At 38.1% G+C, this 14,871-nt stretch overlaps 1 protein-coding gene across 3 annotated transcripts; it reads right to left on the bottom strand.

Annotated features, from left to right (window-relative positions):
• Positions 1–4,624: 4,624 nt before the first annotated feature.
• Positions 4,625–13,867, bottom strand: LOC117943525 (aminoacylase-1A-like). Of its 3 annotated transcripts, none has more exons than XM_034869698.1 (15): positions 13,814–13,867; positions 12,967–13,113; positions 12,173–12,237; positions 11,946–12,050; positions 11,757–11,851; positions 11,488–11,564; positions 11,135–11,224; positions 8,866–8,922; positions 8,685–8,758; positions 8,524–8,573; positions 7,434–7,578; positions 7,227–7,295; positions 7,067–7,146; positions 5,365–5,425; positions 4,625–5,245 (listed from the first exon to the last, which is right to left on the bottom strand). In XM_034869698.1, exons 2-15 carry the CDS (start codon positions 13,091–13,093, stop codon positions 5,081–5,083), a joined length of 1,260 nt encoding a protein of 419 aa, XP_034725589.1. In that variant the 5' UTR covers positions 13,094–13,113; positions 13,814–13,867; the 3' UTR covers positions 4,625–5,080. The 3 variants fall into 3 exon arrangements, with proteins under 3 accessions (XP_034725589.1, XP_034725590.1, XP_034725591.1); XM_034869699.1 differs by having other exon boundaries at positions 13,802–13,820; XM_034869700.1 differs by lacking the exons at positions 4,625–5,245; positions 5,365–5,425 and adding an exon at positions 6,588–6,627.
• Between the last annotated feature and the right edge of the window lie 1,004 nt (positions 13,868–14,871).

The raw sequence follows: 14,871 nt of genomic DNA, 5'->3' as shown, positions 1-14,871 counted from the left end.
GCTCTCGCTCTCTCTCTCTCGCTCTCTCTCTCTCTCTCATCAGCAGCGCGTGGAGACAGGCGCGTTCATGCTCACCAGGCAACAGAGGAGCAGAAAAAGAATCTAGTTTAGGCTTTATTTATCTCTGCAGAGCCACGTGGGATTTGTCATCGGCATAAATTTAGCTTTTTTAAAGTCTGACCGCTGCTCTTCTGTGTGGTGTAATGTAAGACAGGAGGATGCAACAGTTAACGTACTAAATTGTCCCTGAATGCAACGAAATAAAGAAACTGTTGTCTTTTCACTACCCCTCAAGGTTGCATTAAACACCGTGCCCCAAACCAGAGGCCCCACGAAGGCAAGCCAACTGTTTTGGGTAATTTCATTAACTTAAAACCTAAGATTTGGTTTTAAAATCATATGATAAGCTTATAAAATATAATGCAGTGATTGCAGTGGCTATCAAACCTGCTTGGTTTGTGACCTTTAAAAAAGATCTGTATAGTTATTCCTAGTGCATTTGCAGAAAAAATGCAGTCAAAGCTTACGAGAAAAATCTAAACTATAACTAAATACATCAATAAATAATACTGATAGGTAAACAATTAGAGTGTAAAAAATAAATGTAAAGCTTCATTATTTTCCCTTAAACTTGGTCAGTTGATAAAATACATTAAATTAATTTAATTCTCATTACCACTGTTTATATTTCAGCCAAATATTATTTATTGATGTATTCAGTATTTGTTATTTTTTACTTGTCTGATAAACCTTTAGACAATTCTGCCAGTTTTGGGGCAACACATCCCCAACGGACCCAAAGGTCAAGTCTCACCCTCTAATTTGAATAATTATAATGTGTACTACTAAAGTAGCTACAACTGTCATCACAAATTATACTACACGCAAATTCTAAACAGGGTCTGAGTATAGGGGTCTATAGCACATTGGAATCATGACAAAATCAAATATACTAAATTATAATTTTATTGAAGCATGATGTTGCACATACTGTTAATTTCCTGTTTGTACAAAATAGTAAACCATGACAATTAGTGGTATGTACTGCATACAATTAGTATGAAGTTGTGTGGATGTCGGACATAGGCCTTTTTCAGATTTTAACCTTATAACATTAATGCTGTATCTTCTCCATTTAAATGTTCAGAGAGCCAGTATAACCATGGCCATGAAACAGGGACACCTAAAACCCCAAAAAACAGTAATTGTTGTTGTTCCATTTGTGCTTGTCATACAATGACATGTCAACATTTTTTCTGTAAAAAAAAGGACCTATTGAAACTGCTATGTATAGTCTGCTGTGGGCATTGTACAGAAAATGGGAACGTGGAGGAGACAGGTACATAATGTGATAGGTAGGGTGTCAACAGGGGGCCCAACAACAAATTCTTCTCCTAGAACTCCCTAACAGGTTATTCCACCATGTACTCGCCAGAGGTGAGCATGTAAACCTCTAAATTATGGAGATCCAGATGTGAAAAATGTGGCAATATAGGGTAAAAAAGTATTAGTGAATATATAAGTGCGTATACATTGCTTTTCAGTCCAGTATGGTTCTGGGAGTATGTAGATGAATCTGTTCACCTGCATCCGGCCTAAATATAGGATGAAAAGTTCACACAGCTACCTTTTTGCAATATTACATATACATACATGATAGATTGTGTTAAATTATTTAAGGAGATTAAAAAATGTATGGAAAAAAATAAATGTTGATAATAGTCAATAGCCCAAAATTAAAGTGCTGAAAGAAAAATATTTAAATAAACGACGGCCTGCATAAAAAGGAGCATTAGATAAAAATATCAAATTGATTTCTATTTTTATTTTATTATTTCTATCATTTAAAAATAATTTACTTCACTTTACCTATTCACCTTTTACTGGGAACTTTGTATTTGTCCCCTCCTTACTATTCCTAACATACATTTAATCTGTCGACATTTTGACTTGTTAAACACAGGTGTAACTGATAACATCAATAACATCCATGTAGGTGTGATAGTGCTTTGGCACTGGTGTTGAATAGGTTGGCTTTACACCTAAATGGAACAGAGGCATTGTGAATGTTATTTGTGTGAAATAAGTATTTTATCCAGTTCTCATTTTGCCTACATATTATTATTGTACTATACAACTATTTAATGATAAGGACATGTCTGTCTCTCATGTCCAGCCTGTTATAGTCAAACATCAGTACAGAATACAGATTAGAGCAATGATGAAAGTGGTGGACATTTGGTTGAATATGTATAATATCACTCACCCGACTCAGAACAATAGCGGCTCCAATTGTTGTACCCAATGATCTCACTGCTTTGCAGGAACAACACAAACAGAGCATAGAGATACGTCTGGCAATGGGAGACCTCAAAATAACCTAACACATACTGCATTTGTCAGACATTTTAGAAATGCTATTCTAAAAAGAAATTGAGAAATGTTGCATGGAAATTTAAAAAATAAATAAATAGTGTAGTAGGACAAAAAACAACATATTGACCACAGTATAGTAATGGTGGAATTGTAATCTCTGACAGGCTACTATTAATTCCCCTTTCAGGGAGAATCTGGTTGTAATTATCTCCAGATGACATTTGTAGTTGCACAGCAGGAGAGCACAGTAGAGAGAAATGCCATTTAGCTGAAGATTTACAATATGCATGTTTTTTTCTTTCATTTACTGTAACATCCGTGAAACATAAACAGCTCTCTCCAGAAGCAAGAAAACCAGGGAGCTGAGACTCAACACTGTAATGTTGAAGATGTCAAATAAAGCTGCTGCAAGTACAGCAAAATGCGGATTGATTTTTGTGGATTTGGATTGTTTCTGAAACTTCAATGTATATGACCTGTTTTGTTTCACATTAGTGTAAAGAAAGTACCCCTTTTCTCTTCCTAGTGCTTTCTTACCTTCTCATTTCATCCCTATAGTCACAGGCATTTTAGGCACAAGTCATACCTTTGTTGCCATATTTTTTTGAGAGCTGTTTGTAAATCATAATATTGATGCTGCTGAGACTGAACGGTATATGTGGAGTCTGCAGGAGTCGGGATAAATCTCTCCATGTGGGTAAGCCCCCTGCTCAGGCGTCCTTGACCAGGACTTGAATCCCCACCTCCCCTTGCCTCAGAGTTGCTGTTATTGAATCTGATCCTGACCCCTGTCTGAGGCAGTGAAAGTAAGAGGGAGCAACTGTCAAGGGAAATTTTATTTCCTGAGAAATCACATTAATATTTAATCACTTTGGCCTAAAACCAGCACCTGGCTGGAATTTTGCAGCGGAGATGCTTGTACCAAATTCATCAAAAAACCCTCCTGAAACAGTGGCTTTTCTTTGATGAACTGTTTAACAGCACCTCTGTTATCCGAAGCCAGGCATGGAGATGCTTGTCAACTCACCCAACAGGATAACTGCACCTATTCCTGTCTCCTCTGGGAGGAAAGATGTGGCTTCAGCTTTTAGTCGTCTCCCTGACGGCCCCATGTGCTAATACTGCTTTCATGTCCTGGGGAGAGAGAAGACTAATTACTGACTGCACATTCTTCCTGCCAGTCCCCCTTGGAGAGCCATACACTGTTAATTGGACGACAACTCCAAAGGGAGCTGAACTGCAGATGAGACCGACCTTTTCCTCCTGTAAACAGCATTACATATGAGACATTTTCAATTTCTCATATTTCCCTTCTTACACCTCCATCACACAACATCCTTGTTTACAACAATTCTCCATTGTATCTACATAATTTAAGGCACATTCTCTTAAATAATTGTAAATAACCCTTTGTTTAGGGGATTTGATATAGCAACTGTTATAGTCTATAAGCAGTAGGAGAAGTCCATTTTCTACTAGATATTGGATATTTGACTGCATTATTAGAATAGTCTTAGTCTGGTATTGCCAGATCTATCTCAACAGTACTGTGGAGAATGACAAGAAGAAAGTCTGAAACAATGCTTTTAGCTAAATGTTACCGTTAACATGCTAACATTCTCAAAATGGCAATGGTAGCATGCATATTTTCAGCAGGTATATTGTTGCCAATGTTCAAAATCTTAGTTTAGCGTGTTAGCATGCTAACAGTTTCTAAATAGCACAAAAGCACAACTTGATCGGGATGTCTGTAGTTTTGCAGTTACTTGATTATAAACCAAAGAGAAATAAAAGTATGGCCCAGATGATGGTGCTAGATGAAAAGTTAAAGGTGTCACCAAAGTGATTAGAATTCATCTGTGTCAAAGTTTGTGTTAATCCCTCCGGTAGAAATTTCACTAAAAGCCAAAAATGTCAACCTGCTGGCAGTAGAGAAAAAGTCAGTTGATCCCGAGTTAGTAGGATTCCTCCTCTGGAGAGCAGATCCATCAAACAGAAATATTTCAATCTGGTTGTGGAACAACCAATATTGTCATCCATGGAGCAATGTTGCTACCATGGCTAAAAATGTATTTTATAATGTTGTATTCAGCCTCTCTGCTTCCTTTTGGACACTTTGTGTAATACTAGCTTGCTTTAATTCCGACTTGCTCTTTGTTAATAACTGGTACATAATGCTGTAGGTCCTTTTGGTGGGTAGGCTGGACTCTCCATCACAACACCCAAACATGGAAGCAATGAACAAATATATTTATTCAATTCCAGTTTATTAAATAAAAGTGATATCTGTGGAATCAAACTTTCGAAATAAAGCTCAAATTAAAAAGTGGCAACAAAATGACATTTGATCTAAGAGTTGATCAAAGTTGTCTTCACATTTTAGTAAGATGATTTTTCCTTATGGAGAAAACATTGTTTACACAATAGGTTATACATTTTTAAGACTGCATAGGCAAACTAAATAAACAATGTTGACATGCGGTAAGTATGTTAAAATTCTGCTGCAATCCTGATAAATGCAAAGTTTACTGAGCCTATATCCTGAGAATCATCAAAAAAAAGAACAAAAAGGCTAGGTGCTCAGTTTGGCCTAATGATATACAGTACATGTTATTATTCTTTGGTAATCTCTGCAAAATGTTCAAGTAAAATATTCAAATCATCATTGAAATACATTTTAGAGAGGATTAAAAATAAGATCTGTCTAGGCCTCATCAGGAAAGGCAGGAACACTGGTGAGAGCTGGGATGAGCCTCTCAAACACGCTGATGCCTCTCAGGAAAACATGCTCGTTCAGATACTCGTTGTGATCGTGCAGCAGAATTGGCGTCCGGTTCATTGGGGAAAAGCCGATAGCGGGGATTCCCACCTAGATTCAACAAAAAAACCTATTACCGGGCACAGAACTGCAGGAGCGATATGTCTTGATAAATCCTGATGAAAAAGTCAAATTGATTCCCTTCTATCATATCCAGTTCTTATACTCACCGCTCGAATGAAACGGCTATCCGTGGCAGCTGGAAATATCTCCTTTTCCAGAGTAATGTTCCTACAGTGGAGATATTGATATATTATTATAATTGAAGTTTTCATGATACGAGGACCTATTCAGTGCAGTCCTTTGCTAGAATTATCTGGATAAATCATTTCATAAACATATCCTAAAAGTGCTACAGCCTTTGTTAGATGGGCATTATAAAAAGATCCTGTTTACATTTACAGTTGAATGCATATACAATGAAAAAAGAAAATCAGTTTTTCTTCAGGTGCTAATACAAGACAAGTCACCGTTGACAGGACAGACGTCGCAGTTCTTTCTAAACTAAAATAATTATGGCCTCACAGTTGAATGCCTCAGCCAGCCAGCCAAGTTGCATCTTACATCAATGTCTGTCCTGACTTAGGCCTGTTACAATTGTCAATAAATCAATTAATCGCACCAAAAAAAAAAGAGCTTGATAATTTTTCCGGCCGTGATGATACCATTTGTATACTTGTTTGTTTTCCTTTCTTTCTTTCTTTCTCTCTCTCTCTCTCTCTCTCGTTCTCTCTCTCTCGTTCTCTCTCTCTCTCTCTCTCTCTCTAACAAAGAGACTGGATGACCACTCTCGGTTCCTTAGCGTATTGGGGAGCGAACCCCTCTTGTCAGTCACATTGCTGTCAGGGTGTCAGAGGCTCCCAGACGGTGAACTGAGACCCCGTTACCTGTGTGTCAGTCAACGGTTAATGATTGGTTATTTAATTTCATTCTGCTTACTTTTGGAAGGCAGGCTGCCAAAAATCAGCACTCACCAGCTAATGAATTAGCCTGAGGTAGACAATAGCTATCAGTAAACAGAAGTGACGTGGTGGCTGCCGTCTGGTGTGAGCGTGTGTGTGCATGTGCGTGCGTGTGTGTGTGTGTGTGTGTGTGTGTGTGTGGCCAGCCACCGCAAAGCTCCAACCTGCACAGGAGCAGAACAAAGTAGCTACACCTTAGCCAAAATTAGGGCTGAAAACAGAACCATTTTGGTACAAACCGTAACTTGCGATGTGGCAGATAGCCCCATATTTAAAATGTCTTCCAGTTCCAGTGTTAAATATTCACTAGAAATAAAAGTGTTTTGATCTTTGAAAAAGTGTACCTTCAGTATTATGCCATTATCATTATATTAGATGAACATGGTCTCAGAACGACAGTAGTTATTGTCCAGCAGAATTTATTATCCTGACAGGCCTATCCAGACTCATGTAATGGATGTAGTGAAGACTTTGAAGCAATTCATTAAAAAGTATTATTAACGTGGATGCTTCACACACATGTTTAACCAACAACACAGAAGATCTACAATCACCACAGTTTCAAGATTAGTGTCACCAATTCAGTATCCGACCAAATGTCTCCTTTTCTGTTCGTGAGTATGGCACTGAATAACGGCCAGAAAAGCATACAGAAGATTTTATTCTTAAGAAATGTTTGATTGTTCTTCTACTGTAAACAGATAATAAGGACTACAAATTAGGTACATTGGTAGGTGGAGATGAGTCTTAATTAAGTTGTTACAATGTATTTTAGCTTTTAATAACTTTAATAGTAAAAATAATATAATATAGAAAATTATCTTATACGTTTTTTGTACAAGATTGGACATCTGCACTCTAACGGGCAAAGGAAAAGTGGAAATCCCATTCAGATGTATGGTGTACTCACATTGCCTTGCAGGTTGAACTAAAGGCGCTCCACCAAGGATCAGTCTCCTCTGTAGAAGTCAAGTTCTGGTTCATATGTTTCTGCAATGGATGGCGGTTAATTTAATCTCTTTGACAACAGGAACAAGGCAACAGCTATCATTGACTCAATGCTCACTGACCTGTGCAAATTCATAAGTGACATCTTCTCCTGCTTCTTTACACCACTCTTTGATCTGCCTTTCAAATTCCTGGTAGAATTATAATAATTTAGAGTCAACATTGAGCTATAGGTCATTTCACATGGAAGCATCTGCCTGTAGCTCAGATGTCTGAGACAGACGGACAGACAGACAGACAGACACACACGCACACACACACACACACACCTGAAGGTTTACTGTAGGTGGTATTCTTAGGTCAAAGCTGACATCCATTTCAGCTGGGATGACGTTGTAGGCCACGCCTCCTTTGACCATGGTCATATTCACTGTGGTGACATCACCAAGCGTAAAACACTCACTGGTATTTAGCCTAAAACACACACACACACACACACACACACACACACACACACACACACACACACACACACACACACACACACACACACACACACACACACACACACACACACACATGCAGTAGTAATGACATTACTGCAATTACACTGTAATTAAATCTAAAGCAGGATTGCATTTTTTGCAAGGCCAACACTGAAAATTAAATTGACTTTTAATCAAAGAAAACTACATCAAATCTGTTATTCTTTGTACCAAAGACTTTTCACTCATGTTCATAGAGGCAATGTTCTAAAACTGGTATTTTAGTTAGAGTCAAGTTAGTTGTCTAGAGTTCTTAATTTCCTGAGAATAAAGAAACAACAGCCCTGTAAAATAAAGCATTAATTTGCATAATTACAAGAAAAGCCACATGACAGTAAAACAATGACTATTTACACACTAGTGCACACACACACAACTTGCGTAACATAATCACTATCTCATTTTTTTGTGTCATTCTGTTAACTGGGTTTTAGCACAGGAGGCAGATAATTGTCTGTACATGAGTAGCCCATACATCAGGACATCCTACTTCTTTCAGCTTTGAATGGGGCATTTAACTGTACACACCGTTCATTAAAACATCTTGGTACCATTACCCTTGGGAGGAGCCAGCCATAAACAGACACAAAGGCCATTCAGAGCAACTCTTGCATAAATAGAATAGTCAAAATGACAGTATGTTTACAGCCATTAAGAGATGATTTCGGCATATGATTTGTATCTACTGAAAAGCAGCATAGAGGTCTTTAAATACTGGGACTTCATGTAGGTAATCAAACATTAAAGCTCACATTTGGAGAATAACTGCACCATGCAGACCAAATTTCAGTAAATATGTTTATGATTGAGGAGAAAAGGTGTCTCGCCATATTCATTATGTGATAAGACAAGACGAAAAACAGTTCAATCTCACCTGTGTTTCTCCTTCTGTCTGAAGTCCAGGAAGGAGTTTATGACATGGCGCTGAGAAGTACAAGGCAGTATGGTCACTGATACTGTTCTATTTAGTCCTTGTAACAACATGTTTTATGATTAAATAGTTTTATTAATTGGTTGCATAACATTGACACTTACCAGCTTCTCAGCTGCTGTGTTCTCCACAAACCTCGACCCATGGCCTGGACTGCCAGGGCAGTGGATTGTAATCCCTGAAAAGAGTAAGTAATTCTGCATGATTCATGTTCGATTTCATCAATTTTTCACAAATCCTTAAATCTGATAAGATAGTTTTTTACTGTTTGTGTTTTACACTTACACCAGGGGTTCCTCTCTCCATAAAACACAGTGAAGGCCTCGCCAGGGTTGGCCAGACCTACAGGACACATGCAGACAAATAAAACACTTAACATGTAACATCAGCCAAGTGCATAAAGATAACTCCAAAAAGGAAAAATCTGGGTCAAAGGACAGAAGTTGTATGCACAGATTAGCAACTACACAACAGGAGGATTTACGAACCTCTGCGAGCAGGGACTGAATTTCAGCACACATTTGCAGTTGGCTTCAAAATCAATGAGGGTCATTTGGCACAGTTGGTAACATAAAAACATCTAAATATTTGGTTGTCAGACTTTGACGCCAGCGACCATCGCACATCCAACACTTGACTTTGTGCACATTAGAACAAATCAAATACTGGCTCTGAATAAAACACCAATATTCGGACCGCTGCATTTGGACACGTCAAACATTTGCCTAGGGATGGATAATAAATACATTTATCAAATTACTAACATTGTCGATTTCTCACAAACCTAAATGTATTCCTACTGCAAATCTTTAGAAATGTTCTCAAAGACATCCAACAAAAATCCTAACCATCCAATTACCTCCTCCTTTATCTGGCCATACTGTAATTCATTAGAATTAACATCACAAGTACACTCTTACAAGGAAATAAAAACATCTCTAAAAAACTAAAGTAATGATGCTTCTTCCCAGGGGTCAAGCTGCTAACTATGATCTGCCCAGATCATAGTTAGCAGTTGGAATAGTTAGAATCTTCCCAGTTTAAGTCTACCAGGCAACCTTTGTTGAATTTCTCTCTCATATCTCGTTTGCTATTCTCTCCACTGTCTTTAATAAATGCCCCAATATGTTAATTATTATGTTTATTTTATTAAGCAAATGTGACAATTTATGGTTTTATACATTTAAAATCTTATTATACACCCCTAGTTTAGTCTGAATGAATAACCCATTAGAAAGTTATTAATTATTTATATTTATTTGATTTCTTCTTTCTTTAGTACATGTAGTATCTGTATGTATACAGATGCACACATGTGCGTAAATGTGTCCTATGTATTCATCTTTTTGCATTATGTGTACAAACATATGTAGGAGTACAAGTAATTCCCACTGTTCTTATACTTGCAATATTATATGAGGGACATGGGGTTGGGGGTGAAAATGCAAGAAAAAAGGGCATTTATGTTTATTGAAACATTTCCTGTGGAATCAATAAAAAAACTGAAAAAAAGGAAGGGGGAAAAAAAGTGATAAGGCCGGACAAGATGTCTTGATATGGCAATAAGTGTTGTGGTTTGGGGTTTTTGTTGGGTTTGTTTTCCCGTTTCTGCCCCCTTGTGAATGTCTCAGTGTTTTCCCAGGTCCTGTGTGCTGTGTCTTGTTCCGTCCCCCGGTAAGCGTCTGTGTGTTTCACTTCCTGTTTTATTGTGAAGTCGGCTTCCTGTCTTGTCTTGTCTTGTCTAGCTTTACTTTGTTTGTCTGATTGCCCTGCCCCGCCCTAATGTGATTCACCTGATGTCTCACCTGTTTCCCATTACCCCGTTACCTTGTGTATTTAACCTCTGTGTTCCCTTTGTCCAGTGCTTGATCATTGTTTGCTGTTGCTGTCCACGTCGAGTCCTCTTGCCTGTGAGTTTCCCCAGTCTACGTTTTGTTGCCTGCACTACTGCCTTCCCTGTGAGTAGGTCCTGTCATCCCCCGTGCCGGTTTTTGGTTTTTTGGAACTCTTGTTTTGCCTTTTTCTCCTTTTGTTGCATTTTCAATAAACGCTTTAGTGAAGCTCCCTCCGGCCTGCTGCCTGTTGCTTTTGGGTCCTCACCTCACCCCCCACCGTAACAATAAGATTAACATTAAGGATGCCACAACAAGAAATGAATTAAAGTTTCCCTCTTTGAATCCTTCATTTTACCTTGGAGGGCAATAAACCAAATAGTCTTGACAAAGGGAAGGAGGAGGTGTAAATGTAGTCACCAGTGACTGGTTATGTAGCATGGCGCAAATGTGTAGCTGCTACTAACAACCTGCAGTTTAATAAACTGTACCCTGCACAATGACCTAAAGTGGTCGTACATTACTGGCAGGAATGTTTGAGGTGTCAAGATGTACAATTTTAAACAGACAACTGCAAACTAAACAGAAAACTGAATTTTCCATGGTCATAGTAGAAACGTAATAACTCCGCTTTCACCTTATTAAGTTACTAAGTGACCTGCAAAGTTCAGAACCTTATTCATCGCATTTTGAAAAGATGTTGCAAACAGTTATTTAGTTACCTTCATCAAGCGCAAAGCCAATGTTTAATCTTTGGAACTCCGGATGCTCCACAAATGTTTCCATTCCCTTGTGACCTCCAACTTCTTCATCTAAAAAGAAAGAAACAAAACAGCAACTTGCTTATGCAAACATGAATCTGAACGCTTTTTGCAGTAAATAGACAAAAAGATCACATGTAACAACAGTCCTAAACGCAATATAGACTATTAAAAAATATTTAAAATGGCTTTAGTGGCTGAATTCAAATGGAAAAGGTCCTGTGCTGTATTCAGTATACTTCATATGTCATCTCCACCCCCTGCTGCTGTTTGATTATCAGCTGATAGAGAAGAAATGCAATCAAATATCTTACCAGGAACAAACATTAAGTGCACAGTGCGCATTAGTTTCCGTCCCTCTGCCTTCAGTCTTCTGACTGCCTGGATGTACCTGCAAAGAACAAAAGAAAACACGTCCGGATTATGACAAAAATGAAAAATGTCTGAACTGACAGTATGCTGGTTGAGTGAGTGGGTTTTAAAAACCGGTGTTTCTCACAGAGCATCATTTAAAGTGAAGATCACAACACTAGAGTACAAATCCTGTTTAATAAAACAAGTTATCAAGGCAGTTTATACCCACTGTATAGTTACACATTTCATGTCCTGTGATCCCCGGGCATAAATGTTGCCCTCTGCATCTTTGAAAGCACTGAAAGCATCGTATTTCCAATGTTCCTGGAGAAGAGATTGATATCACATCTATTTTTTTTCATGTCTATTACAGATAATAACAGGATTGTAACGCCATAAACAGAGACAAATGCCATACCTGGTAAACGGGTACAACATCTGTGTGGGAATTCAGTAAGATGGATTTCAAAGTCGGGTTCGTCCCTTCCCATGTCATAATCGACACTACTCTGCCTGGACAGACCTACAGGGAGAGGGAGGAGCAGATAAGGCCCACTGTTTTAGCATTACTAATGCATGTACTGTGTATACAGGATGTACACAAATGTTTGCTCCGTGAATTATATTATCATCACTGACACAGACCTCAATTTTTCTCATGGGTAGCTCAAGCTCGTCTGCTATTCTGTCCAGGAACCGAAGAGCAGCATCTTTATCAATAAACAGAGTAGAACAATCTGTTTAAATACTTATAATTGTATAAAACCTTCACGGGACAGTAAGAGGTTTTGCTGCTGTTGGACTTCAATAAAGTCACAGAAAACCAAGAATGAAACTAAAGCCCTAAATCACTTATCCATTTTCAGCCCCTTTCAGGTCAGTGTGAGGAGACAAACGGGTAAGGAACGTAGCCTAAAGGTCCTTTGTCCTAACTAGCTCGGGGATCTCAGATGCTCCCTGGCCAGCTGGAAGATATAGTCCCTCCACTATGCAAGGTCCTGAAAATGACCCTGAGCCAACACAAATGGCTAAGGTCTATATGAAGAGTGAGGCCAAACTTCCTGCAGACAAAATAATCTCAGCTGCCACAATGTGCAACCCCATTCAGTTGGTCAGGGCCTCAGTTTGTTTTGGTTGACCAGTGAAGTGAGAGCCTTGATCAGCAGCTTAGCTTTCTTTTCAATACTACGAGTCTTATTCATAACTGGGTGTATTTAATGTCTAACTGACCCAGATAAGACATGGACTTTGACAAATCATAAATGAGATGATATAAGTGATACAGGCAATAACAACACACACTGGACTTAGAACGTTTCCTTTTAAACACAGCTACAAACATTGTTTTAAGTAAAATTACTTAAAAATAACAGCTGTTTGACCCTGATTTCCAACAAACTGGGATACATAAACAGTGTCTTGTGATGGAGATATCTCACCGTAGTCAGGGTCTGGGTGGACAGTTTTGAGACGGAGGTACTCTCTGAACAGACTCACAGAGAGATCCTCTCCCTCAGGAAAGCTCTTCCCGCCTCCAACACCTGGACCATCTTTGTCGGGCAGCATGGTGTGATTTATTTACTCCTCTGAGGACGCACAGATAACACCATTGGAAAAAACAAGACATTCCAATCCAACATAATAACCAACATGCCAGGATCAAATGAGAAATATATAGGTTAAATAAAAGATTCAAAATCCTTTAGTAATCCCACAAGGGGGAATACAGCTAATTTGTCACTTTCACTTGTCACTTACCTTGTAACTTTAAAAGTATTGCTCTTGTATAGTATATTGTTTTTGTTTTTTTACTGTTACCTCTTACTTTATTTACTCTTATTTTTTATTTTATTTTTACTTCTCTGTTTATCTATTTCTGTCTTTGTGTTGCTGCTGCGACATCTGAATTTAAATAAAGGCTATCTCATGTCTACTCTTAGTGTCTTTTCTCTGGCAGAGTAAACCCACAGAGCAAACGCGCTGATACGTTAGCTAATGGTAGCTCCTGTCCAGCTGCTGTATCAGAGACCTAGCATCAACGTTAGCTGTCGTTACCTGCTCGTCGAAGCTGGGCGGAGGAACAAATCAATGCTAAAATAGCTAACGTTAGCTTGCCTTGTAACGGTAATGTTAACTAGCTAGTTAACTTATTCTGTCTTTAGTTGTAGAAGAAGCTATGACTGCGTCTAAACCGCTGCGTTACTTAACGCTGTGGTAGTAAACAGGGAACAAGGTGGTTTTATTTATTTTTTTTTAGCTAAGATTAGTTATTACCACAGTACTCACCTCGTTCAGTCAGTTGCGCAGCATCAGTTTGTGTCACAACATGTCAGCTGACCGTAAATAAACGCAGCTGAGTGGAACGGTTTCTGCCCCTTCAAAATAAAAGACCAGTCGTCTGTTTTGAGCATGGACAGTATTAACGGTCTATGGTTTTGAGGCCTTAACATATATTGTTAAAACTTTTAAAAAATTATTAAAATTATATTAAAATTATTAAAGTATAATCAATAAAATGTACTAAATGTATAAAAATGTAAAACGTTTCTTCCAGGATTACTCATGCATTAATGTAAAAAAGGATTTAACTGTTGTAGTTGGTTGTGTATGGTGGAGGTGGTTTTTTAACCATTTTCTATGGGACTGTAACAGGAATTATGATTTACATATCACTATCTGTGTTTGCATAAAAATCCAAAATACAAATGGCGCTCTAACAAGATAAACCTGTGAGACACTACAAACTGACCTTGTGAAAGGCACAGGATGTTTGAGAGGGCAGGGCCGGCGGAGGAGATGGCCAGTTTTACCAGACATGACATCAACATCGACTCTGACTTGATAAAGGAGACGGCATAAACCTTGTTATGACTGTATTTCATTCATAAATAAGCTACTGTTGGAGGCTTGCGTTAGTCATATTTTATACTTTGCCGTCAGTGACAGAATTTGACTCAACTTGCAAATAAACAAATTGAGAGAAATACCAGTGGTCTCTGTCCATTTACTGATGGTATAATTATCCTAACAGAAACATATCTGTAACTAATGATTCTTTTGGATTGATATTATATTTCTTGAGTAATCAATTCGTTTGATTGCTTGGTTTGTAAAATTTCAGACAATTGTGACCCTTGCAAAATGTTTGTTTTGTCCAACCAATAGTCCAAAACTTTTAAATGATTAAAACCACATTGAAATTATTAAAGTAATTTCAAGGAAATTAATTAAATCCGCAGACTTGCAAAGTTGGAACAATGACATGTTTTTGCATAAACAATGACTAAACAATTATGAAATTATTTGTAGGGTAGTAAAACATTGTATTTTACTCTGAACTGGAG

Source organism: Etheostoma cragini, chromosome 4 (assembly GCF_013103735.1).
Source record: "Etheostoma cragini isolate CJK2018 chromosome 4, CSU_Ecrag_1.0, whole genome shotgun sequence".
NCBI classification, from domain to species: domain Eukaryota; kingdom Metazoa; phylum Chordata; class Actinopteri; order Perciformes; family Percidae; genus Etheostoma; species Etheostoma cragini.
Note: the sequence above shows the minus strand (reverse complement) of the source record. Positions and strands in the feature narration are given on the sequence as shown.